The 27,918-nt window shown below is 38.2% G+C and overlaps 2 protein-coding genes across 2 annotated transcripts; one reads left to right on the top strand and one right to left on the bottom strand.

The window, feature by feature from the left end:
* The first annotated feature begins 117 nt into the window (after positions 1 to 117).
* Positions 118 to 9,482, top strand: LOC147329805 (uncharacterized). Its single transcript, XM_086291145.1, has 7 exons — positions 118 to 202; positions 282 to 620; positions 1,512 to 1,844; positions 2,165 to 2,284; positions 2,844 to 3,188; positions 6,188 to 6,505; positions 8,220 to 9,482. Exons 1-7 carry the CDS (start codon positions 139 to 141, stop codon positions 8,552 to 8,554), a joined length of 1,854 nt encoding a protein of 617 aa, XP_086147271.1. The 5' UTR covers positions 118 to 138; the 3' UTR covers positions 8,555 to 9,482.
* Positions 9,483 to 11,359: 1,877 nt separating this feature from the next.
* Positions 11,360 to 27,918, bottom strand: serinc3 (serine incorporator 3). The gene is made up of 10 exons (XM_086291147.1): positions 27,727 to 27,918; positions 23,031 to 23,192; positions 20,615 to 20,808; positions 18,343 to 18,422; positions 18,093 to 18,230; positions 17,742 to 17,911; positions 16,391 to 16,481; positions 15,956 to 16,172; positions 15,311 to 15,535; positions 11,360 to 12,614 (listed from the first exon to the last, which is right to left on the bottom strand). Exons 1-10 carry the CDS (start codon positions 27,763 to 27,765, stop codon positions 12,479 to 12,481), a joined length of 1,452 nt encoding a protein of 483 aa, XP_086147273.1. The 5' UTR covers positions 27,766 to 27,918; the 3' UTR covers positions 11,360 to 12,478.

Genomic DNA, 27,918 nt, shown 5'->3' with positions numbered 1-27,918 from the left:
AATAACACAGGATTTGTAACGCACCACGTGATCTTCAGTTAGCTGTGTTTGAATTGTGCGAACACACCCAAGTAAAAACGAATGTGTCACATGTTGCTTTCATTTTTAATTTACAGTGACGGTAACATCTGAGACCCCATGGATCAGCAGCGTATTACAAACATGACGATTAAACTCATGGTTCTTGCCTTGTACTGTAAAGGTGAGTGTTTGTCAGTGTTCCGGCTTGTAAATGACAGCTCTGTCCTTTTCGTTCTCAAAGTCTACATGACTCCTTCCAGGTTCCTTGGCTGAGATCACCAGAGAGCTCAGTGTCTTAGTGGGCAATGAGGTAACGCTCAGCTGCATGTTCGACACACCGCATAAGCTAGTGGAGTGGAGTGCTCTTAGTATTGAATGGAACATGGTGGACAAACACGCAAAGAAGAGCATGGTGTACACGCTGGAAGATGGAAGAGCTCATGTGTACAAAGAAGGCTCTGTGGTGAATGAAACGTGCCTGCGTCAGAGTGATGCGTCGCTGCAGCTTCATAATGTCACTGTAGGAGATGAAGGACTGTACACCTGCAGAGTCATCAACCCTCTGATCTACACAGAGTCCACTGCTCTGAAAGTGCTCGGTACGCCTGAGAGTTATATGGGCCAAGAAAGCCACAGTGTTTATCTAGCTTAATAATACAAAAAAGGAGGAACTTTAACGTGAAGTTGCAGGTAATTTAAAAATTGACATTTCAGATGTCAGCGAGCTTCACCAAACAGACAAGCTGCAGGTTATTTTTTGTTTAAGACATCACGCTGTATGAAATTTATGCATGCATGAATTTATTCTCAAAGTTTAAACAAGGTGACCCTGTGGAACAGGCTGAACTATAAAAAGGTAGTATTCTCATAAGATTTACAGTAATATATATATATATATATGTGTGTGTGCACAAACAGTTGCCTGCAAACCTAAATGAACTGTCTCAAAGTTGTAAAAATTCCAGCGTGCAGCTTATCAGCAGCACGGTATGGAGATCTGCCAGTTGTGTTTGCTGCTGGAAGATCCCACTAGTGCTCTACAGAGCTTCCATGTTAAGCTTTGATAAATGAAAATAACAAACTTGGGCTGTACTGAATCCTGTACAGTGGTCATTCGTTACATAAGCGATGGATGGGTGCAGCTAAAGGTGGTTTTGCATCTTGGCTTAGTTTTTGTTAAATAAATAATGGCGTAACATGCCATGTTAATCTGTGATTGTCTTTACTGGATATTTTTATTATGCCTATAAAACCTTAGCATTGAACGAGGGTGTACTTTCTTTTTAAGAAAATTACCCAACTGCTCACTTGATTAATAATAAATGTGTTACTGAGGACTTTATGGTCTTCATAGCTTCAAGACCAAGATGCACAAAACAATTAGTGACATTATATCCATTTTTGTGCAAATTGTCGAATTCAAGCACAATCATTTTAAATAATTTTAATGATAACAATGTAATATCTGTTTCTGAACCGTACACCTTCAGCTCTGCCTTCAGTGTTGCTCCCAGAAAAGGCAACAGTGAGAGAAGGACAGGAGAAAACCATACAGTGTGATGTAACAGGTTTCTACCCAGAGAAAGTGGCTGTGACGTGGCTGATCCAAAATGGCACCCAGACCATCCATGCAGGGTTGGGCCAACTGTCCCGTGTATGCAATGAGCTGGCTGTACACAATCCAGATGGCACCTACAGCATTCGTAGTGGCATCACGCTGCACTCCTCAGTTCTAAGGGGTGGAGAAATACATGTCATCTGCCAAGTTGAGCACCAGACCTACAATGGTCTGTACAACCGATCTGTAACACTGGCTGTTCAAGGTGGGATTTTATTCATTTATTCTTTGGATCGCTTGATTTCATAGATACATAGTGGTATACTGTAGCGCAGGTAATCAGAAGATTGATAGTTTGATCCCTGGCTGCTCCAGTCTGCATGGCAAAGTATCCTTGGACAAGAACCAAAAGTTGCTCATTGGCGTATGAGTGCGTGTGAATGTTAGACAGGAAGCACAAAAAAGCAAAGTACAAAGCAAAAGCGCCTGTAGTTCACTTGAGTTTTCCAGTAGAGAAGAAAAGCACCATATAAGAACCATTCCATTTAATATTTACTATGTTACTTTCATGTGCTTTTCCTTCAGCTCCATCAGAGCCGCTTCACAGTACAGCCACTGTGATAGCTGTTACAAGTGCAATAACTTTGCTACTGGTCACCTGTGTTACTGGAGGATCTTTATATCTCTACAGATATTTTTACAAAGGTATGTATCAACACAAGCACATTTCTTTTGTTAAATTTTGATAATTTGCTTTGCTTGGTCTTATTTGAATGCGATAATGTCAGATGTTCACATTAAAGATGTCTACAGATTTAACAAATTTGGCAACTATGTGTAAATTAAGGGAAAAACTACAGCTTAAGTTGTAAGCCTAATCTTAAAAGTAGAGAGGGTGTTCTTTCCCAAATCCAAACTGGAAGCTGGTTTCACAGAAGAGAGGCCTGAAAGCCTCCTGTTCTACCCCTCCCATTCTACTTTCAAATACTTTAGGAACCACAAGTAAGCCCGCAGTCTGAAAGTGAATTACTTTGTTGGGGTGATACGATACTATGAAGCCTTTAAGATAAAACAGAGCCTGATTATTCAAGACCTTCTATCTGATGAGAAGGATTTTAAATTCAATTCTGTATTTAGGGAGCCTTTTTTATCCCTTTATTACCATCCCTTTAAAGTTTTACCTAGATATCATAAAGTTTGTTTGATTTTGAAAAAGTTTGATTTCATTAAAATGAAAAGAAAATGCTGCTATTTCTCTTCACAGTTCCATTTTATGTTTCGGAAATCAGTCAGCCCAACATCATATACGCTCAGGTACCCACAGAACTGAAGTGCACCATTCAGGGAGCCACAAGGTGGGAGCTCAAAGTGAAATGGTTTAAACAAAGAACCAGTCCAGACTCAGTGATTCAGTCAGAGTCAGGTTCTTCAGATTCCCTGCTGGAGACTGAGGATCTCAGCGAACGGGCTAGTCTGCAGTCAGATGGCAAAAATCACACATCTCTCCTGCCTGTATTTCTGACTGTTACTGAAGACCAAACCAAATACCAGTGTGTAGTGTGGTGCAAGGACAGGAGCTTCAGAAGGGAGACCACAGTCAAGGTTAAAGGTGAGTAGTTTTGGCTTTGGGAGCAGATTATCAGACAGGGCACTCTGAGAATTCAGCTCAGTGGGGAAATCCTCAGCCCGGTTTCATAAGAAAACATGTTCATGTGCACACAAACTGTTACGTTTTATGTGAGTGTGAGCATGGATTTGTAATTAAAGTTCTTTTAATAGGGAGGATATTTCATGACAGAAGCATGATGTTTCAGAGAAACACAAAGTATCACACTGAGAAAAGAAAGCTATTCTTCCCAAACCACAATCTTTTTCTAATTATAAGTTTTTAATCCCTAACCTCAAACAAGCTGTTTGAAAATCTGTGATGTGTATGACTTGAAATTGTCGTACACAGCACAGTGGCAAAAGTTTTTAACTCCGCCCCCAATTCCTCTTATCACTAAAATGCAACCTTTAAAAGTGGGAAATATTCAATATGTGCAAATGGACATGAACTGGTACAGAAAAAAAACTATAAAATTTGTTTCCAGGAACAAATAACAATAGATTAAAGATTAAATATTACAACTATTTCGAGAAATGTCATGAGACTGTGATGGAATCCCATAATGCCATGCATCCTAACTAAAAGTTTAACTGGAGAAACACGTGACCCAATCCACGTGTACCAGTAAGTGCAGTAGGCATATTTAATCCTATTTATAGAAAAGAAGTAATGATTGTGTTGAAATTCTATTTATCTATATTACATTATATAATTAAGTTCTGTACCATAATTTATATACATATAGTATATATAGCTATATACCAGACTAGGAGGCACAGTGGCTTGGTTCAAATGCACTGGCTGTGGCCTCTGTAGAGTTTGCATGTTCTCTATACATGTGCTGGGTTTTCTCCAGGTTCTCTGGCTTCTTCCCACAGTCCCACATGTCCCCAAAGACATGCAGTTATTGGGGTTAGTTGGTGAATCTAAACTGCCCATAGGCGTGAATGTGAGTATAAATGTTTGTCTGTCTCTCTGTGTTAGCCAGAGACAAATGAAATGAAATAGGAAGTTTGCCAGATTTTGGGAAAATAAACACATGATCCTATTTTAAGTGGTGTCTACATATAAGGCGACATAATCGCACCAAACATCTTTGATTCATATATCCGATGACATCATTCCAAAAGTCCTCATCTTTGGCTTTTACTTCCCATGAGGTTAATGAAAGATTCAACGATAAAATTTATGCTAGATCTTCTTGTCACAACCCCAAAGGGGATTTGTAAGAAAGCACTAAATGTTTGTGTTACTGGAAACTTCTGGTTTTTTTTGTTTTGTTGTATTTAAATTAAACAATCTCATTTGGGGCTGCATGTCTTGCCAATCCTGAAAAAAACTACTTTCATTGTTATTTAACGACAATCATTTACAGTTTGGTCCAGATATATTAGAACACTAACACAAGTTTTGTTTTTTTACCTGTTTACTGTAGTTTGACAATGGACATTGAACATTATGTGTATCTCCAAAGGTTGATTCTGTTCATCTGGACGTAGCGTTTTGTGGGAGAAACGTTAAGATTAAGGAACTGACCTCCCAGCCCATTGTTCCTTCAGTGGGCTGGTTTCAGTCATTATGCAAATGTACTGTTTATAAGATTGGAAACCTGCAGTCAGCTGAGACTGAAGAAGTCACCTGGATGAGTGATGAAACGTTTCTCCCACAAAATGCTACGTCCAGATGAACAGAATCAACTTTTGGAGATTTACTTTCCTGGATGATTGAGCATGCATCAAAACAAAAGTAATTGGACAGTTCACTCAAAGTGCTACTTCACAGGCAGGTGTGGGCAATTCCTTTGTTATGTCATTATCAATTAAGTAGATAAAAGGCCAGGAGTTGATTTAAGGTTTGGTGCTTGCATTTGGAAGATTTTGCTGTGAACAGAAAACAGGTGGCCAGCTCCATGCCGTTGAAAAGAAGCCATCCTGAAGCTGAGAAAACAGAAAAAACCCACTCCTAATATTGGTACAATAAATTGAGTGGCAAAATCTACAGTTTGGTACATCCTGAGAAAGAAAGAAGCACTTGTGAACAGTGGTGGATGATTGCAGAATTATTTCCATGGCGATGAGAAACCCCTTCACAATAGCAATTAAGTAAACAACACTCTCCAGGGGGGAAGCATACCACATCATCTGTAAAACACAGCAGAGGCAGTGTGCATGGCTGTTAGTGGCACTGGGACACTAGTGTTTACTGATGATGTGACAGAGGATAGAAGCAGCCGAATGAATTCTGAGGTGTTCAGGGACATACTGTCTGCTTAAATCCAGCTAAATGGAGTCAAATTGATTGGGCAGTGTTTCATAATATGGATTTACAATGACCCAAACAAACAGCCAAATCAACTCAGGAGTTTATTAAAGCAAAGAAGTGGAATATTCTTGAATGGCCAAGTCACCTGATCTTAGCCCAACAGAGCATTTCACTTGCTGAAGACTAAACTTCAGACACAAAGGCTCACAAACAGACAGCAACTGAAAGCCGCTGCAGTAACAGCCTGGCAGAGCACTAAAAAGGAGGAAGCCCAACATCTGAGTTCATACATGAGTTCAAGACTTCAGGCTGTCATTGCCAGCAAAGGGTTTTCATACAAGTGTTAGAAATGAACATTTTATTTTCAGTTATTCAATCTGTCCTGTTGCTTTTGAGCATCTGTAATTAAGGGATTGTGTTAAGATTGCTTTGGTTCCTCACATTTTATTTTTATCTTTTTGTTCAACCCACTGAATTAAAGCTGCAGGTCTGCACTTTAACTCCATCTGAGTGGTTTCATTTCAAATCCGTTGCAGTAATGTACAGAACCACAATTAGAAAAAAGTTGTCCGTGTCCAAATATTTATGGACCTAACTGTATTTGTGGTATGACACAATCTTAGCTTTTTCTACCATTAGCATGTTTGACTACATAATTTAATTATAAAATTATGCCTGTTGACTGACTTCATTTTCTTCTCATGTACTCTCCTCCCACCACACACACATACTTCCAGTGGAACCATCTTTTCTTAAGATCTCCAGCATTCCTCAGATCCCAAAGGTGGAGAGGCTGCTGGTTCTCTGCTGTCGCGTGGAGAACTTTTACCCCCAGGACATCGACCTGGAATGGTACAGGAATGATGGGGAGAAGGTCCACCTCGTCACTCACTTTGGCCCCTTCTCTGACCAGAGCCGCCTCTACAATGTGTGGAGTAAGATCGAGCTCATCATGGCCATAGAGGATGAGAGGGCCATGTACACTTGCCGTGTTTACCACTCCAGCTTCCAAGCTCCGGGGTACAAGGATGTCTTTTACCACATCAACACTCAAGGTAGCAGCTTCAAATGTTTTAGATTAGATGAGATTAGATGAAACTTTATTAATCCCTCGGGTGGGTTCCTCCAGGAAATTCAGTTTCAGGGACAAAGGAGTTTTTAAGTCTGTTGGTTCTTGACTTTGGGAGAAGCAACCTGTCGCTGAACAGGCTCCTCTGGTTATTTATGACCGTGTGCAGAGGATGCCCAGCATTGTCCGTAATGTCCAGCAGTTTCTTTAATGTCCTTTTCTCTGCCACTGTCACCAGAGTGTCCAGCTTCATGCCGACCACAGAGCTAGCCTTCCTGATCAGTTTCTCCAGCCTGGATGAGTCCTTCTTTACTGTGCTGCTCCCCCAGCACACCACAGCATAGAAAAGTACTCCAGCAAACACCAGCTGGTAAAACATCCTCAGGAGCTTCCTGGAGATGTTAAAAGACCTCAGCCTCTCTGATTAGATTAGCTGGTTAAGAAAATGTCCTGGTGATGATGTAGTATGCAAAGGTCTTGAGACACCCCCTCATTTCTTTATATCTTGCTAGGAAATGGGACCTAGATGCAGTGACTTATGAAACATGCAGACATAAATGGAAATATGTCTACAGTAAAAATACCACCATGCATAGCTCCCGATAGTTTTCCATGGTCATAATTCTATCAATTTTGACAACATCCCAAACACCACTAGTAGCCCCAAACACGACAGTCTCCACAATGTTTACAAATTTATTTCTCAAGGACATGATACTAATCCTATAGATAGTTTTAAGGCCTCCCACTTTTTCTTTTGTCCTCTTTCGTGTTTTGTAGTTTCCTCAAAGTTTTTAAGGACACGCTGAACCTTTCTGCTAAGATATGACAGCTAATGGAAATTTTTGTTGGTGTAAAAAGACTATAACTGTGTTATAGATTCAAAATTGAACTATAGAAATTGGAATAAATCAGGTGTGTGTGTCACAGGCTGAAAACGGTGCCTAAAGATACAATTTGTAATTGGTTTGTTGCTAAGTTTTCTGTTATATGTTCACACAGCACTGGTCAGAGATCAGTCTGAAAATGGTCAGAGGCATATAAGAGGTCCCTTTCTGGCATTAAATTGATTGCAATTTATGGTAAATCACAACCTGACCTTCAGAGTCAAAGGTAGCAGAGACCATGATGCTCTGGGAAGATAGACTAGTCAGTGTTAAAAAGGACTACTTTTCTATCAGCTATGATGACAGGTTTATGTTTCTTTTTGATGTGTTAAAAGAAACTGGAGTCAAATTCCCAAATGTCAGAAAATAAAACAAAGTGACTAAACTAGCTTTAGCTACTGATGATCTGTGAAACTGTACACTCATTGGCTAACAACTTGTCCTCCTCATCACATCTGGGGTTTTACAACCAGGATGGTGATGACAGAAGCTTTAAAATGGTACTTTAGAAAGTAGCGGGTCATGGTATCTTTTTTGTTGTCTATGCCTCACTATCCTAAATCTACTTACTATCCTAAATTTCAACCACATCTTATAGTTTTTTGGGTTTTTTTGTTACCAGTAGGATACTTTAGACTTGTAATTAGCAATTTAATTATTTAAAATTTTACTTTGAATTACTACTTTATTTCCATTCCACAGTTTGCATTTTCTTTCTCATTGAAAATTATACAAACAAGAGTTATTCAAAATGATCCTTCAATATCAATATATCCATAATGCTTTACTACATGTGTTGCTTTGTTCAAACAGGAACCCCCCCTGATGTGATGTTCATCAACCACGAACCTCAGTGTCCTAAAGTGAATGAAGAGTGTACTTTGCACCTGCACATAAAAGACTTTTGTCCTGAGGAGGTGTTGGTGACATGGACTAAAGATGGAGACAAGGTTGTCTCTGGTGTCTTTAATACTCCCCCCAGCCTGAACGTCAACGGCCTGTACTCCATGTTCAGTTTCCTCAAACTCAATCCCACCAAGAATTACCAAGGCTGCACATTCAAATGCCAGGTGGTTCATAGTGCTCAGAAGGAGCCTGAGGAAAGGCTCTTCATATTTCCAAAACTCTGCCTGACAGACAGCTGTTGATGTCTAAACCTACTTTGGACCATTTCACATCTGGGGAGTAAATAATTTTAGTTTTAATTCTGCAGTTCTGCTGACTACAAAACTGTAAAACAGAAAACAAAAAAAATTGAAATGCTTTAGTTTGATATCTGCAAATTTTATCCTGCCTGAATATCACTTTAGGTTAAACAGGCTGGGTTATCCACATTTAAGACTGCTATAAACCTTTTCTGACAATCTTAAAGACCACGTGATGCCCTCTGGATAATACAATAGCCATTTCATTATTATTTTTTGTTTTTATCACACACAATATTGTATTTCATATAGTTAACAGTGTCAGTTAACTATTAAGCCATTAAACTAACTCTTCTAAGGTGATGCTAGGCGCTCTACCTTCTAAGCTACCTGCAGAGTTAGTGCAGTCAGTGCACACGCTGCTTTGAATTTACTCTAAGTTTTGAGTAACCTTGGTTTCATTGCTATATGTTCCTATATGTATTCTAATTGCTGCATATTTTTTTGTTCTATTTTTTTGTGCAGAACATTTTTATTTGTATAGCAAACTGTAGTTTGTAGTTGCAAACAATTTCAAGTTTTGTTACAAAGATTGTTGAGAGAGGGACAATTGTTTTGTTGTTGTTTTCTATTAACAGAATTAAATGTTGAAACACAAGTAAGTGTGTTCTAATTCCTTAAAAATTATTATTTTAATTTCAATTTATAATTTGTGTATTCCAGTTACAGTGTCACAATGTCATTTTAATTAAGTGAAAATTTACATGATGTGATAAAGCAGGGGTAATCAATTACAAACCCAACAGGTCCGGTTACTAAGATTTCTTTCACAACAAGGTCCAGATCTCAAGTCTTTTTCATCCCATGGATTAGGGTTAAATCGAAACCATATATTTCCCTTTCATTATAGTAATATTTAAGTTTTTGTTCAAATTAGGACACATGAGTAACAGAGTGAACCTCAGGCCTTACTTGCAAATAATAAAAATATTCTTTTTCAATTTTAAAATTTCTATTTTCTGAATCAACTTTTTTCACCTTCAGTTGTCTGCTCCTCTCTATTTTGTGTCTGCAGTAAGCTAGGGTTTGATTGGCTTACCTAACTACGTAAACAGTAGGCGATTACTGTAGGGACTGGTTTACCTGCGACCATTGTTTTATGGTGTACTGATAAAACAGTGCTCTGGGTTTATGCATTACGGGCAAATTTTTTCTGTCACTGATTATTGGTCTGGACAGAACGAGCACTTCGTCTGGATCTGGACCAAGCTCTGCCATTTGGTGATATATGTGATAAAGCAACCCAACATTAAAAAAAAAGATTTTTTCTTTTTTAAAGGCGAAAATGTAGTAATGCTTTATTGAAGCAGTTTTATGTCATTATTATACTGCTGGCAAAGTAAAGCTAGTATTTTGCTGATTTCTTTTGTTTCGAGGTTCATAGCCATTTGATTTTATAAATTATTGGTTCAAAACAATTCTACTAAATCTACCAGGTTGGCTTTGTCAGTTTTATTTACCTTCTACCGTGAAATAACAGTACAAATAGAAGGCAACATTGCAGACATCAAGGGCAGCTAAAAGTCCCTGGGAATCCCACAGGCAAATGGCAACCACGAAGAAGCTGCTAGGAAAGTTGCAACCACGAAGTACCTGCAGAGGGTCAGGCAAGTCCTGAGGAGTCAGCTGAACGGTAAGAACAAGATCCGGGTTATCAACACCTACGCCCTGCCCGTGATCAGGTAAGGTAAAGCAGGGAAATGCCCTGTAACTTACTTTAAAACGAAATATGTTCCCTAAAACGGTGGACAGAGCTACAGACCCATGACACCCTGTGCAGTTAATAAAAGGACAGGTAATGTTCGTCGCTCACACAGTACACTCATTTGTTTCAGTTCATCAGTTGCCACAAGACAGCTTACCAACATGTACACAATAACCTAATACTCCTGTGTCCTAGACGTCACAAGAAGGTAACTATACTTTAGTTACTATAGATGAAAAGATATCTTCTTGCTGGATGCAGAAATGTTAAATTATTATTATTTTTATATAGATGCTACTCTGAAAGTGCTGCTGAGCCTGGATTTGCCTGTTTTATTAGACAGATGGTCAGAGCTGGTGTCCCCTCTCCATCATCGTGTCCATCATTGCTAATAAAAGGAGTTATTTACAACCTCTTCACATGCCATCTTCTCCATATCACCAAGGTATGAGGAAACTCATCTGTCACAATGATAAATCTCTGAAGCTTGTTTATTTGCTGGATGTCTTTCTGCACAACTGTAGCTGATCTCAGAGTGGTGAAAGAAGAGGCAGTGGCCTTGCTCTGTTAAATCAGTGCCAATCTGCCACTGATTTAAGGTTAAGGTTACTTTACTTATACCTGTAGGTAAATTTACTTTACAGAAGAATGATAGCATTTGACATCCCTTCAGATGAAACGTAGGACTGTCGGGTGCTGCTTGTGCACACGCCCCGTCAATTTAACGTATCATCCAAATGGTTAAAAAAAGATTAAGCCATAGTTGTTATGAAAAGTGTCCATAGAGATTAAAACAGTTATCTGTACTTATTTGTACCAGGTTTTAAATGTTTATTTCTCAGAAAGATTAGTATTTTACTGGTATTGCACTGGTGTATCAAACTGATTTGAAGGAATTACTGCTCTCTGGCACACTGCAAAGCAGTAAGTTAACACTTAATAATTGAGCTTCCTGTATTGGTGCTGCTTATATTCATGGGTCTCACCAATATAAGATGAGACACTTGTAACAATCAAACGTGAAACAAAAGCACACAGAAAGCTCCAGATGTGCCTTTATTCATTTACAGCACATTGCTGAGAGTTATAACAAAGGTTCAAAGTACACAGCTTTGCCAAAAAAATTAAAAAACAGTGGTCCTTGGAAAATATTAACATTTAAACACAAAAAAGTGTGGAACCAATTATAACTTGATGACTTTCAGAATGCTTTTTTTCCTGTCTGTGGCATAGATGAGCACACTGAATCTCTGAGTCAAAGCAAAGCAAATGATTATATAGTAGGTCAGTATAATCACAAACTGCAGATGCATTACAGAGAATTCATAACTTATTAACCACACTGGGTAAATCTGGAACACAAGGCAAATGCTCAGATTTTTTATTCTCAAACATCTGTAATTATTCAGTTATGGAGTCCTTTTCTTAAAAATTTAAATCTTTTTAAAATTACAGAAACACATTCTTACAACAATAATCAAAATAAATACTAAAGATATTCTAGGCTATTCAGAGGTGTGCCTGTATCTCTTTGTTCTAAGGATATTTTTAAACCACCTGACATCTTCAGGTCTGATGGACCTGCAGGTCCGTTTACATTTGGCAGGAACTTGAGCTGATTTTGGTCATATTGCAGTTATGTCTGCGACATTCATGTACATACTCCCTAGTTATCTGATATTCTAACATTTTTCAGACATATAAGGCATATGAAGGTTGAACAGCCAACTACATCCTCTTCGTAGTGAACGCAGTTCACCCCAGCTCCACAGTAAGTCGTAGGTGTAACTCCATGATGTTGAGAATTTTTTTTTTCAACTAAGCATTCACCATAAATTGGTGTTACAGCAAAAAAAAGGAGGAAGAAGATAAAGAAAAATCTAGCTGACTTAAATCCAAAAGGTTTGCTCTAACCAGAAAATTGCCCAAGTACAAAAATACAACAATATATTGCTATTGTTAGTGATGTGACTGGTGTGAAATCACTACAGAAAAAATCTTTATCTGAAGCAACTGTTAGGGCACTTTGGAAGCATACACAATCAACTCACTCAGAATCCATCTAAAAGTGTAAAACCTGAGTCCATCTTGACAGTAGCATTATTGACAAATTTAATGTAAAAACAGACAAAAAATAAGAGCACGCTGTGGAGACTGGCTGATCAGCTGAAATCTCGGTTGGTGAAGACCATGGGGGCCACCAGTGTCCATGTGTACAAAGCCAAACAAACCCAGCTGGAGGTGATTTTCACCCATACTGCTGGCCACTTGCTTGTTATGGTGTAGTCTGTATTAGGGCTGTCAGAACAAAAAAATGCAATAAGTATATTTATAAAAAACTGAGAAAGCTACTTTAAGAAGGAAATTCCTTAACTTGTTCAAGCAGAAATCACAAAATCTCTGCACCTCAGAAAAATAAGGTCAGCATATCAATTATACAGTAGGAAATGCCTTTGCTTGGCCTATATGGTGCCATTAAACCCCTAATGAAACATTGTGGGACCATTTACAGTTTTAACAATGAGTTATGAATTTCCTAATATAAATAAAAGCACAATGGACTGACAGCTGCACAGAAAACTAGATCATAATCAAAAAAAGAGTTCAAAACAAAAGATGAAACATATTTTTCAGTAGCGATGATTATACTGATCTTGTAATGACCGTAAACAGGGAGCTAAAATTAATAAAAAAATGGATGGACATAAATAAATTATCATTAAATATAAATAAAACTAAAGCAATGTTTTTTGGTAATTTAAAATATAATGTAGAATTACCAATTATCATTGAAGGTGTACCAATTGATAATGTGAGTGAAAACAAATTTTTGGGAGTCGTAATTGATAATAAAATTTCATGGAAACCCCACGTCAGACACATAAAAACCAAAATTTCCAGAAGCCTCGCAGTTTTGAACAAAGTGAAACAATTCCTTGATGCACTTCATACTCTGTACTGTACCCTGGTTCTTCCATATCTTATCTTCCATAACTAATCCATTAGTCACAGTACAGAAACGAGCACTGCGTATTATTCACAAGGCTGGTTATCTAGATCATACTCACAAATTCTTTCTTCAGGCAAAGTTACTTAAATTCCAGGATCTGGTTAATTACAATACATCCATAATTTTGTATAAAGCTTTTACTAAACTTTTACCGGCAAATTTACAAACTAGATTTGAAATTCGAGAAAAGGTTTATAATGTGAGAGGCTTTGGAGAATTCAAATTACCCAGAACTCGAACAACCCGTAAAGGTTTTTGTGTGTCTGTATGTGGTGTGAAAATCTGGAACAGTCTGAGTTTACAATTGAAACAATGCAAAAATATTCATAGATTTAAATTTCTCTACAAACAGTTGGTCTGGTCACAGTATACTCAATGATGCTTTTAGTGTGCTCTGTAATGTCTGTCCTCTTACCATTGCTGGTATGGATTCCAAAAAAAAAAAAAAAAAGTGTGCGTATGTATGTACATATATGTACTTGTGTGTGTAGATATATATGTATGTATATGTATGTGTGTTTGTTACTTGTAGTTATTACTGCCTGTTACCTGTGGTAATGCAATTTATAATTTATATATTCTGTATTCAGTTATGAAGGCTCTAATTGTTGTTTGCGAGCTGCCGTTTAGATGCTTGTATGTGCCCGGAGCTGTTGATGGGTCTGTATGCAATGATGGGCGTAGCTGCGGGAAGTTTGTTTTTTTGTTGATGAGTGAGTATAGGGGTGGGATTTAATAAGTTTTCTTCGTCCCACTCCTTTTTCAGGCAATTTTTGTTTTTTGTTTTGTGCATTTTATGTTCAATATAGGTATTTGTTGTGCCTGAAAATGAACAAATAAATGAAATGAAATGAAATGAATATGCAAATTCAGTAGACCATTGTTGTCCTCATTCTTCTTGGTACTACTTGACCGAATAATACCAGCCGCAGACACCAATAAAGGGCAATTCTGGATATTTAAACCATTTTCTGGGTTATGTTAGTGCCAGACTGTGACTCTCATGGTCAACCATAACATTTGTGTCATATCACGTCTCCCTCTGACACAAAAATAATTGGATGTGTTTTGGTTTATAACCTATTTTGAATGCATTGCTTCATATAGCATTTATCCCTTCTGTTGTTTAGTTTCTGTCAGTCTGGTTCATGCATCTGAATGGATACAATTGCATGAAACAGTGTTTGCCACACTTAAATGTTTCACATCATCAAACAAATGTAAATATTTGACAATAATATGCAGTTTTTTCAATAAAGGTTTTAAAATAAAGATCCAAGGAAATTCAGGAGAACTGAGAATCAAAGTAATTGACATATTTCAGTGTGGAAAAGGTTATGAAGCCATTTTTAAGGCTGTGGGACTCCAGTGAACCACAGTGAAGCTTCCCAGGAGTGGCTGTCTGTTTAAAATTACCCCAAGGATGCAGCGACAACTCATCCAAGAGCTCACAAAAGACCCCCAGAATGCTTTTGTGAGCTCTTGAAGAAAAAATTGAAAAGAAGAAGAATGCTTGGACACTGCTAGCACACAAACGCAATGCAGAGGATGAAGCATCACCAAATATGTTTCCAAAACAGCTTCCTTCCAAAACCCTCCAATGTGGCTGAATTACAACAGTTCAGCAAAGATGTACAGGCCAAAATTCTTCCCCAGCGCTGTAAAAGACTCATTTCCAGTTATTGCAAACACTTGATTGCAGTTGTTGCTGCTAATGGTCCCAACCAGTTATCAGGTTTAGGGGGCAATTACTTTTTCACACAGGGCCATCATTTTAATTTGTCTGATGCTCTGAAACATTTAAGTCTGACAAACATACCAAAAAATAGCAAATCAGGAAGGGGGCAAACACTTTTTCACACACTGTATAAAAAGGAAATGAAATAAACTACCATTCACATATATATATTGTAGGATTATTGACCACCCAAACACTTCAAACTACACTTTAGGTGTTGTGCTAAAAGAGAAGGGAGCCACTGACCTGTACCAGTTAGTGAGGGTCATCATGATGTAAAGTGAGGCCAAGAAAAGCATGAAATGAAAAAAGGAGTAGCTGTACTGGACCATGTCCCGCTCATTGTCCTCCACCCGTCTGGGCCCTGTCGACTCCTCTGACAGTTCTGTGCTGCCCCCCTCAGCGAGGATGACTGAATCTTTGGATGCCATAGTTAGCTTGTTAACCTGGCTGTTGCTGGATGAACGAATGCTGGAATCAAAACAGAGATGAATGAACTGACCAAAAAGAAAGAAAAGCAAGTATTAGGATCACAGTATGAAAAAACAACGGACACAAACACAGTTCACATTAACAAGGAAGGCTTAGAAATGGTCAACCCTTCACCAGGTGAGGAACCATAACTAGTAATTACAGCAGTACTCTACACCAATAACAGCACAGTGTTGAAATTTTTAAGCCAAAGACTAGAAAAGTCTTTGGCTTATGATGGAGGAAACTGGCTACAGAGATCAAAATCATTTTTTGCATCAGTCTGTAAGCATGTTTTTTTTAATGCTCATTAACACTGCAGTCTACAGTAAAAAGAGGTCAAACAGACGGGTTCTTATATAGCGCTTTTCTACTCTAACAAAGCACTCAAAGCGCTTTACACAACATTTACAATGTTACCTGGAATACAGGATGCACAAGATAAATATAATGAGGCCCACAACGCTCTGAGCATCCCACCACTGCAGGTATGGAGATGTAAAGGCAGGTTTTTCTGTCCCAGTGATTGTGGTAATCATTGCCATGGTGGCTGTCTGGTTCTCGGTCTCTGTAGGGCCCGGGGTCGGGGCTGCGATCTGCTGGAAGATACTCAACAGGCTGGGGTTGCATTCCCGGTCTGAGATCAGCAAAACAAACAATAACAATATTAATTAAAAAATACTTTAAAAAACAATTTGAACAAAATAACCCAAAGCTTTTCTAAAAAGCAATAAATCTTAAGGTTATGAGACAAAAAGATCTTTTATTTGAAATGAATGGAGAAGAACATAAATATATGCAGATAAAGGAGTGTTTGAGTCTATTGAAATTCCCAGACAATATAAACAGTCTCACCAGGCTCATTGGTCATGGCAGACCAGGTTAGAAACATAGTGTACAAGGTGATGAAAGAAGACTGTAGTAGACCTGAATGAGGTTGAGACTCCTGCAAATACACAGATAAGGTTTATCAGTGCCAAGTATTTACTTCCCACAGGTTTGAACTGAAACTGTACATATGTATTATAGAAAAAGAAGTCATAATCCTGTGTTTACTGTTTAAGCACTCCAAACACAAAAATTAACCTTTGTTTATTATTTAGAAAATATCTAGATGGTTAAAAAAGGCCAGCAACAGTGGGAATGTTTGTGGGTAGCTTGGGAAAACCATCCATCCATCCATCTTCATCCGCTTTATCCGGGGCCGGGTCGCGGGGGCAGCAGCCTAAGCTTGGGCAAACCTGTTCTGCTAAACTCTAACATGAAAGGTTTTTTTCCTGATAACTTTTTACTGTCTGTACTTTCTACTTCTTACATTTTCAAAACAGGCTTGTTACTTTTGGTTTAACGCATTTGAAGGAAGCTATCATTTCACATCACTGGCCTTAACACATCAATTTTAAGCCTAAACAGTAAAAAATGAAAGGTAATCATGTTCGTGATTAATCACCAGGGGATATCGCATAAAAGAGAACAAAGAGGCGCAGTCGTGTGCCATAGTGGGCAGTTTAAGTGGGTTGTGTTTTCTTTTTTTTGAGCAGCAGGTCAGCTGATCACAGTACATTGAGTGAATTGTGCTTTTTGTCACCATCTGTAAAACTGATTTTAGGGTTCCCTGCCCGCTGAATCTCACATTAACCCCTGACTGTACTCATGTTTCTGTTTTGAGGCAAAGAAAATACAGCTATTTTTTCATTTTCCTTCTTTTTCGAGTTTTTCTTGTTCTAATTGATTAATTCAACCTGAGTACATTTATTAGAATTAAAATTTAGACTTAAATAATGTTTTTATTCCCATCTGATATTATTTTATTATTGCATTAACACGGTTCAGTTAGTTTTGCACAAAAATAGCTGGTAGAAATGTTATCAATAGAGCTATGTTTACTTTTCAATATTATCTCCTATAGCAAAACTAAACCAAGCTGCTACAAAACACAGTCATAATGTTTTGAAATAACAGAATTATGAGAGAGATATCCAACCATTTTCAGGTTTATTCTGTCTTTCCGTTTTACACTGTCAAACTCAGCAAAGGGGCCTTAGCATCAATTCCATGTAGATGCTACTATAGATGCTCATCATGACATGATGCTAGTAGCACAAACATTTGCAAACACAAAGCAGAATCTTCAGTGCTTAGAATAGTGTGTCTTGTTTTTGTTTTCTGTTTATCTGTGCATCGCAGACATGCCGTGTATTCACACCTGGACTTTTGGCAGGACTGAGACAACAGAGGCAACTATGCAGAGCAACATGTTGAAGCTGATGAAGAATTTGTTGATGAAGCATTCATTGGGTTTCGTGTAGAAGACAAAGAACAGCACAACAGCTGTTAATGACAGGATGTAGTTCAGGATCGTGACAGCCAGTAGAGCTAAAAATACAAGGTAGAAACAGTTCAAAGCTGAAACCAAAAAACTGATTTGAAAGTAGATTTGTGAAATCTGTGTGTGCTACATGTACGCTTTTAAAAAAAAATTTTCAGAGTAAGTGCTCGCTTATGTAACAGTATTTAGAAGATGAATACAGCATGTAACTGGGCCAGAGTCACTGACCTGCATACCAGCCTCTGGAGTTGCCATTCTCCATCTTGTCAACCCAGGACTCATTCCAGGAGTGGGCAAAGTCCACCAGCAGCACCAGTTGAATCAGAATGAAAAAGAAGGCTCCACCAGAGCCTATGACAAACCATACTGCGACAACACAAATACACAAGTAATTGAACTACTCGTCTTTCATACAAACTAACAAATCTGTGTGTAAAAGAGATCTGAGTTATCAAGGATTTTAAATACAAATTCTTACTGTAGGTGAAAGGCTCTTCAGGGATGTAAAAGGCACCAACTGTAATTGCCACCAAGGCAGCAAACTTAAAGAACCAAAATCTGAAACAAATTGTTACTGTCATAAGTCTCAGGAAAACTGTCTCAATCAAATATCTCATCTGCTTTCACAGTGGCTTGCAAAAGTATTCGGCCCCCTGAATTTTCCCACATTTTGTCACATTACAGCCACAAACATGAATCAATTTTATTGGAATTCCACGTGAAAGACCAACACAAAGTGGTGCACACGTGAGAAGAGGAACGAAAATCATACATGATTCCAAACATTTTTTACACATAACTGCAAAGTGGGGTGTGCGTAATTATTCAGCCCCCTTTGGTCTGAGTGCAGTCAGTTGCCCATAGACGTTGCCTGATGAGTGCTAATGACTAAATAGAGTGCACCTGTGTGTAATCTAATGTCAGTACAAATACAGCTGTTCTGTGACGGCCTCAGAGGTTGTCTAAGAGCAACAACACCATGAAGTCCAAAGAACACACCAGACAGGTCAGGGATAAAGTTACTGAGAAATTTAAAGCAGGCTTAGACTACAAAAAGATTTCCCAAGCCTTGAACATCCCACGGAGCACTGTTCAAGCCATCATTCAGAAATGGAAGGAGTATGGCACAACTGTAAACCTACCAAGACAAGGCCGTCCACCTAAACTCTCAGGCCGAACAAGGAGAGCGCTGATCAGAAATGCAGCCAAGAGGCCCATGGTGACTCTGGACGAGCTGCAGAGATCTACAGCTCAGGTGGGGGAATCTGTCCACAGGACAACTATTAGTCGTGCACTGCACAATGTTGGCCTTTATGGAAGAGTGGCAAGAAGAAAGCCATTGTCAGAAAAACATAAGAAGTCCCGTTTGCAGTTTGCCACAAGCCATGTGGGGGACACAGCAAACATGTGGAAGAAGGTGCTCTGGTCAGATGAGACCAAAATGGAACTTAGTGGCTAAAATGCAAAACGCTGCACATCACTCTGAACACACCATCCCCACTGTCAGATATGGTGGTGGCAGCATCACACTCTGGGGGTGCTTCTCTTCAGCAGGGACAGGGAAGCTGGTCAGAGTTGATGGGAAGATGGATGGAGCCAAATACAGGGCAACCTTGGAAGAAAACCTCTTGGAGTCTGCAAAAGACTTGAGACTGGGGCGGAGGTTCCCCTTCCAGCATCAACAACCCTAAACATAAAGCGAGGGCAACAATGGAGTGGTTTAAAACAAAACATATCCATGTGTTAGACTGGCCCAGTCAAAGTCCAGATCTAAATCCAATTGAGAATCTGTGGCAAGATCTGAAAACTGCTGTTCACAAACGCTGTCCATCTAATCTGACTGAGCTGGAGCTGTTTTGCAAAGAAGAATGGGCAAGAGTTTCAGTCTGTAGATGTGCAAAGTTGGTAGAGACAGACCCTAAAAGACTGGCAGCTAGACCTGCAGCAAAAGGTGGTTCTACAAAGTATTGACTCAGGAGGCTGAATAATTATGCACACCCCACTTTTCAGTTATTTATTTGTAAAACATGTTTGGAATCATGTATGATTTTCGTTCCACTTCTCACGTGTGCACCACTTTGTGTTGGTCTTTCACGTGGAATTCCAATAAAATTGATTCATGTTTGTGGCTGTAATGTGACAAAATGTGGAAAAGTTCAAGGGGCTGAATACTTTTGCAAGCCACTGTATATCCAGAGTCCAATCAGTTACCCTGAAAGGTCCAAACACACTTTGATTTTGATATGAATGTGCATCACACATGTATTTATTTAATACTTATTTAGTGACTTTATTAGAATTTATTACTATTACTTTTTTTTATGTTATGCTGACCTTACACTTAAACTTGAAAGACACACTGCTGGTGAGACCAAAATAAAACCAAATAAGACCTTTACAGCCAAATACGATAATGGACATTATATATGTGCTAGAATGACATTGGACAGCTATGATAAATATTTATTGTTGCATTTTTAAAACTTTGTAAACTAAAAAACAAAGGTCTTCTGCTAAAACACATCTTGTATAATTTACATTTTACAACCTCACAGTGTTAAAGAGCCAAGGTGGACTAGAGTGCAAACACAGTGAAGGCCTGGAAATGCGATATTTAAATGCAAATGATCTATGGCTGCTTTGTTTATGTACCTGCTATGGTTTAAAAAAGTCTAAAACTGAACCTTAGGATTGGTAGGACTGTGCTGGTAAAAATATTTACATCTTGCTAGCTTTACTGCAGTACTTACCCATTGTGGATAGCAGCACGTGGATCTCTGCTGTTCTTTATGTTTATCATGAGAACGGAGAACCCCAAGAACCACATACTCATTCCAAAGCATACACGGTAAACTGCTTGGTACCCCACAAACATCTCACACTTGACATCCGCCTGTAGACCACGGACAGACGAACCTGCCCCATCCTCACAAAAGCCTGGGATCTACAGAAAATCAGAGAAAGACCCTTGTTTTCTGTACATCCAGACGAGATTTTTATATGCATATGAGGCTTTTAAGAGAGTGTAAAGAAGAGCCACCTTTGAAATACGTTTCTAGTTAGACACAATGTTTTCTAAGATTTTTAATACTAAATACAATAACCTGAATTTTATCAGAATTTAGTAGAAGAAAATTACAGGTCAAATGTATGTCATGTTTTCTAATAATACTGCCTCAAGCACGTATAAAAAAGTATTGGTCCTAGCACAGAACCCTGTGGAACTCCATTACTAACTTTGTTATGTGAAGAAGGCACCCTGTTTACTTGAACAAACTGTAATCTATTAGATATACATGGTTCAAAGCAGTTCAGTGTATTTCCTTCAAATCCAACAGTGTGGTCCATGCTGTCTCGTATAATCTTATAGTCAACAATACTGATTTAGCAGGACAGGTACAAAGAGTCCACTGTCTGAGGCCATAAGAAGTACGGGTACACCACCTGAACTTTTCTTAGCTGATTATGATTTCAAAATTTCTAAAGTACGTTTTGCAGATTCTGATTTGTTAAGAAGTATAACTAATGAAAACAACAAGAACCTTTTTCTAATCTGAGCTTTATATCATTTCCACTTTCCTTCTAATGATCTCTCCTCACTGAAATGACATGCTGATGGCACGGTGAAAGTAATTATTAAAGTTAGTTCAAAGAGATCAATTAGAGAGAAGCCATCTAAATAAATATCACCAGTTGCTGTACTTAGCTCCTGTAGGAAGGATGTTACTGTTTTTTTTTCACCAATGATTCAAATTTTATTTGTTCTCGCAACCAGAGCTAAACTCAACAGGAAGCTTTATTGCCGTAATTCAGGGAACAAAGTTCAAAAATTGAGACTAGGTAGAAACTAGGAACAAACTAAGCACTAGGAAAGAAACATAGCTCGAAGGGAACAAATGACAACAACATGACAAAGAACAGAGAGACAATATATACGCAGCAGGGAATTTTGTGTTTTGATATATATTTGATATATCCTCATGATATTGTTGTTACTAGTTCAGCATAAGTCAAGATTGCATGTGAACAATCAGATTGTTATGATGTCAAAGCTTTGTGACTTGGAGAAAAACCTGCTGATGTCTACTCCGAGTTAGGGCTATGGTGTTAGGGTTGTGATGATCGAGCTTCTTTTACAGTCAGAAGTAAATAAAGAAAAGTCTCTAGTCCAGTCTCAGGTCTTTAGCAGCAATAATGTAATAGGTTTTCTACAAGATTTTATCTGTCTCTGACATTGATAAGGAGAAAATTTGGCTCTTTCATCTTTATGAAATTGCTTTAGTACACTGAGGTTTGTAGACATCTGTTTACGCACAGCACTCTTGATGGAGATGGTTTGAGGCCTGGACTTGTGCTGACATGCGGTTTGGCTTTCATCAAAATTATCATCATCTCCACTTTAATCCTAACTTTTTACTAGCAGTAAATAAGGTGTAAAGTACTATTATTATTATAGTTATTATTATTATTGACTATTTATTTTCCAAAACACCATAAGCTAAAAAAATGCTCAGAATTAAATAGAAATAAAAAATGCAATTAAAGAAAGTAAATACTGTGTGGAGCCTGCGGCTTAATTTGACCCAACACGGGAAACCTCACCCGGACACGGAAAGGAGTGACAGATTGATATTTAATTTAATTGCTTCGGTTTATACATATTCAAGTTTTCCTTATCTTAAATGATTTTACCTTTCATTAAAATAGCTTCTGTTATTGCTGGACGTCATCACTTATCACATATTCTAATTTCTTGGTACTATTTCTTGGGAGCTATGAATCTGGATTGGACTGTGTTATCTGGGGCTGACATGTCATCTGCTCCTTGACTTCCACTTGTTTTCTTCTTTTTCTTTTTTCATATGAACTTTGATTACAAACTTTACTTGAATCACAGTTAATGTCTCAGAGGAAACAACATTGTTATGTCAGCATCACTTTTTATTTCTCCATTTTTAAACAATTGTCAACGATTGTTTTAAACGAGAAACAAATTGTGCTGATGCACGTGTTATAAATCTCATGGTGGCTTTGCATGAATGCTCATTTTTTGCATCAGTTATGCACCAGTTTCAACCATTATAATTTCATTTTAACTTTAAATAATAGACATTTACATTCACAATAAAGTTTATATCTTATGGTATTTTTATGGTCAACTCCTACCCTTTTGAGCTGCCGATCCACACCCGGTGACAGCATGATGCAGGCAACGATGGTGCCTATCAGCATTATAAAGGCATAGATGATCCTGGTCACCGTGGAGTTTCTGATGCTCGGACAGCAGCTACACATCAGGCACGTAGCACTGCTGCACAGGCACGGCACCTGGAGGATCAATAAAAAAATCACACTTGAAGCAAAAGTGGAACATCCAGGGATATGTGTAAGGAAAGATGTAAGCGATCAATGTGAGAACACAACATATACATGTTCTTAATCAAACATTTACCGCATAATATAAAGATGCACTTTACTAAACCTTTGGATTTTTGTTTTTTAAATTCCAGTACTGACAACAAGCACACACAACACATTTTAGTAACTTAGAAAAATATTTCAATCATTTATTTTAGATTTTCAACTATTCAACTGCCAGTATAGACTGATCTTGATGTTTGTACTGTTATGCTGTACACAGTCTACTGTAACGTCTCATTGAGTAACACTGAATGACTCAGCACAGCACTGGCAATTAGAGACAATGACATTCAGAGAAAAACTACTTTGCACTGAGAGCACTCTGTATTTTGACCACTGTGCCATCTGATATGTTGTGTCATAAAGTGACTACTTTATTGCCATCAGGCTTGAGGACATATGAAGCAGATTGGCTTGTGTGGTTCTGAGACTTTAAACAAATTATCCCTCGTTAAGTTTTTTTTCTGCAGGTTAAAAAGTTGTCACAAGTTTGCTTATTACTGGACATTTCCTTCACTCTTATTGTGAAAATTACTTAGTTAATCCTAATGAGTTTGCAGCAGTCCTTCCCATGTCCTGTTTTCCCCTGCCTGAATATAATTAACGATGAAAGCTTTTATTGGCAGCTGCTGTCATGGAGAAACTTGTATGTATCTCTTTTCTGGAACTGCAAATAAAGCAGAAGCACTGAGTGTTTCCAGCTGTTGCAAACTGACAGAGTAAAGTATTCTGCAGTAAACTGGACTAACTGACACATGGAACCTGAGGCCTCATTGTCTCATTTTTTCTGTAAGTTAAATGTGTGATTTCTAAGATAATGAGTAAATCAATATTCTTAGTTTGCTAGGCAAGACGAGGAGTGAGCTGTCGGGGGAAAGCTGGTGTTTGGTAACTAATACATACTGTTACGTTTCGGTGTTGTCAGTGTTTTGTTTTTTGCGTGACTGTCATGTATTTCCTGCTTTACTTTGAAAGTCTGTGTTATCTTAGTGTGTTCAGATTACGTTTCCTTGTCTCGTCAGGTCTAATTTGCCCCAGCTGTGTTTCCCTCCTGTGGTCCATTCCCTGATTGCTCCTTCTATGTATTTAAGCCTTGTGTTTCAGTATGTCATGGTCGCGATCTCCCCTGTGTTGTAAATAAATAGTTTGTTGTAAATAGTTTGTTGTAAATAGTTGTGAATGGGTTTGTCAATGCTTTCGTTATGGGATATTTTCGTTTTGGGATTTTGGTGGAGAGCCTTCGTGGTTTTATTTTCCTTATTTCTGCACCCCGGTTGCCTAGGCCGGGGTGTAACAATACATAAATGAATTTGCTTGCACATGAGTGAGCTTGAATGTTAATTAAAAGTACTATAGTTCAAACACTACCTTGGCTTCTCTGACTGTACTGAACAGAAGGATATTAAGACTTCTAGCTGGTACTTAAAGATGAGCCACTTAAACCTGTTTATATGAGAAACAGATAAAAGTCATTGGGCCTGCCTAGTCACTAACTAATGTTACAGTTACTGTTCATTTAATATGAACATAATATTATAAGAACAACAGGCTGGGCTCTTCTTCTTATGATTATCAAATATTTGCAAACGGTAACATGTTTCTGTCTCTCTCCACACATGTATGGATAGTAACACAAATTTTAAAAATATTGGCAAGCACCAGTGGTACCCCGCAGCCTCCTGGTAGATGCACCTATAGTATTGATTTGAAAGTCCTCGGTGACTTCCTTCTTAAGTTATCGCATTCACAAACTTGAGTGTCTATGCTGCCCGCCTGCCTGGCAATATCTGAAGCTGTTATAGCTGCAAAGGGTGGGCCGACATCTTCATATATCAAATCTATTTCAAGATATAAATTTATTGAAAAATGTCTATTGACCCACTTCCAGCATGTTTTTCCACACTTTGGAATCTGAAGTTAGGTCTCAAAAAATATTAAAGACAAAAGCCTGAAGTTTTAAATACCCCTTCCTACCATGACATTGAATCAGAACCTGCAATGTTGAACAGACACATGAAAAATGTTTGAGTACTGGCTAGTTAAAATATGACAAAAAGGAATTCAAGCAGTCCTGTAAAGCCCCTTATTTAAGCAGAGGCTAATAAAAAAACATTTCTGAATGGTATATTGTTGTATGTTGTATTTATTGTGGTCAAAGTTAAAGTAAACTTTATTGTCATCTGTGCTATATACAGTATATAGAGAGACGAGACAACGAGGCTCCAGTTCCATTCAGTGCAAAAGACAAACAATAAATATAAGAAGAGTAAGAAACAAATATACACTTTAAGATTAAGGTAAAAGGTATACACAAATAGAATACTTGTTAGCATAAAATTCTTAATCACAAATGAAATGAAATGAAAGAAAATGCTACTTCAATCAACTTTCATGCTGGATGGAACAAATATGACAAGTTGTACCACAATAGCATATCAGTAGGGATCAGGCAACCAGCATGCTGACTGCCAGAATAGATGCTGCAAATATATATTATATTATATGTATATATGTATTTATTTAATTTCTTTTTTGATGCACAATTAACGCACAGAGGAATTCACGCACAGTATGTGACTTTGGCCACTTTCGTAGTTCAGGATGTCTGCAAGTGACGCAGCAGTAACAATATGTATGGTGAGCAGAAAGTGATAAAGAAAAGAGACTTTTGAATGGCAAGTTCAAAAAGCTTTGTCAAATGGTCCCCTTGACAAGACCAGTTTTTTTATTTGTATTAAGATACATAATTTGTAGAAAGATAAAATGGAGGAAGCAAATGTGGTTTACTCACTGGAAACTACTGGACCACAGTTACCTTGTGGTAAAGGCACATTCATTTGGACCACAGTGGGAACATGCTTTAAATGTTGTGAGGACAGAGGAGACGCACTTTGCCAACATGTGCGCCAATAACTTTATGCAAGTGGTCTATTCTACCTCTTGAATTAAAGACACTGCATGCCCTCTATGGGCATGCAGTGTCTTTAAGGCTTTCCTGGAGAATATTCATTATACATTCAATATACATTAACAGTTAGAGCTACAGAATCATGTGTGATGTTGTATCAAACTATAGTATGGTAATATGTGTACCTAAATGTATCAAAATTTCAGTATTCACTTTCATTTAATGAGCTATCAGTTGCAGTAAAACCCCCAGGAAAGACTGTTAAAACTGGGGCAGCTATTTAAGAAAGGCAGCATGTGGTGTTTGTGGTCAGACCCAGCAGGCCTGTGGGCAGGAATTTGTCACAGCGACTCCTCCTCTAATATATACTTTAGCTACATTGATTCTACAGCTTTGAAAATATGCCACGAGAATATTTGTTTAGCGTTATGTAAAATATATATTGCTACTCCAAAGTTTCTAAGTCTAGTTTGGCTAGACTTAGAATGTGCCCACAGGCCTGCCCACATGACACATGATTGTGGGAAGCAGTAATATAATGCAAGTAGTACATGCTAACCTTTATATGTATATGTATGTTAGTGTCTTTACTTAGAAATATAACTGGACTAAACTGATAAAGTTTTGGTGTAGTAAAAACAAAACAAACAATCACAGCCTGACATTGTCAGACAGCATATGTATTAATTTACAGTAAACCACTGCCTGGACTCTTATATACACTAATACCAGACGTGGAGTCAAGTGATAACGATACTTGGTAGATAGTCAACAAGTATGCCAGCCAGACAAGGTCAGCTTAGTTCTTCTGCAGACTGGCCTTGACAATGTCTGCCAGAAAACCTACAGCCTGAAAATGGTTGGCCATGCCTCATCATGATCTCAACCATAAATAAACCCAGACAGAAAACATACTGTTAATACCGTTTTTTCTAGTTTTACTTGTGTCTGTCTTTTTGTATAAATGAAGTTGTTAAATTGACAGATAATACAGCTCTGTGAAAAACTGAATGCTTTATTACAAGATATATTTGTGGTATTTGCTCTAGTCCTAATTGCGTATCCATGTAGTGCTATTCCTCTCTTGCCTTATATAAAAAGATACTGTTTTCATTCTCTACGTTTCATCTACTGACATTTCTAAATACGACGCATGTTGTGTTCTTATTATAATGTAACAAAGCGCAAACTAATCCAGTTAATCACATGCCAGCAGATGACCAAGTGCGTTGGGATTAACTATCTGTTGTGCCGTATATTTGAACTGCTCCTCACGCGGCAGCTACTTCAGGGGGATTCTCAGATTTCTGCAGATAAAATCTAAATCCAGCGTAGCTGAAACGTTACCGAAACCATAACTGTTTTAACAAACCTGGGCGAGATCACAGAACACAACGGGAATTAATATAGCAGCTAACTGAGTGTGTCCATGTTCTTTAGCACTAGCCTACTACCTGTCTAAGCTTCAGGTTGTTACGACACCTTACATTTCTCATCACTTTAAATCAAGGTGCTTGTAAAAACCTCACTTACCCAGCTTGCAAAAGAAAATGTCCCCAGAGCAGCTCCCATGGTTGCCGGGTTTCTGAACAGAAGCGCACAGTCTGTGTTCTTCTTCCCGTTACTTCGCTTCCGTTCTTTGCTGGTGTTTTCACTGTCGAAAGAAAATAAAGCTTCTCTGTCAGGCGGTCAGGACAGAACGACAGCGCCTCGAACTACTTCAGA

This window comes from Aulonocara sp. 'chitande type north' Nkhata Bay, linkage group LG5 (genome assembly GCF_057382095.1).
Source record: "Aulonocara sp. 'chitande type north' Nkhata Bay isolate Kocher_YH1m ecotype deep benthic linkage group LG5, A_spYH_male_GT1.1, whole genome shotgun sequence".
NCBI lineage: Eukaryota > Metazoa > Chordata > Actinopteri > Cichliformes > Cichlidae > Aulonocara > Aulonocara sp. 'chitande type north' Nkhata Bay.
The sequence above is the reverse complement of the archived record's forward strand: the minus strand, read 5'-3'. Positions and strand labels throughout refer to the sequence as shown.

What these genes read in the sequence shown, in the direction of transcription:
- serinc3 (XM_086291147.1), bottom strand. Translation starts at nt 27,765, where the DNA reads ATGGGAGCTGCTCTGGGGACATTTTCTTTTGCAAGCTGG. An exon ending in CATTTTCTTTTGCAAGCTGG is followed by an intron (nt 23,193 to 27,726) that starts GTAAGTGAGGTT and finishes TTGATCCTCCAG; the next exon opens with GTGCCGTGCCTGTGCAGCAG. An exon ending in TGGATCGGCAGCTCAAAAGG is followed by an intron (nt 20,809 to 23,030) that starts GTAGGAGTTGAC and finishes GATTTTCTGTAG; the next exon opens with ATCCCAGGCTTTTGTGAGGA.
- LOC147329805 (XM_086291145.1), top strand. Translation starts at nt 139, where the DNA reads ATGGATCAGCAGCGTATTACAAACATGACGATTAAACTCATGGTTCTT. An exon ending in TGTAACACTGGCTGTTCAAG is followed by an intron (nt 1,845 to 2,164) that starts GTGGGATTTTAT and finishes CTTTTCCTTCAG; the next exon opens with CTCCATCAGAGCCGCTTCAC. An exon ending in GACCACAGTCAAGGTTAAAG is followed by an intron (nt 3,189 to 6,187) that starts GTGAGTAGTTTT and finishes ACATACTTCCAG; the next exon opens with TGGAACCATCTTTTCTTAAG.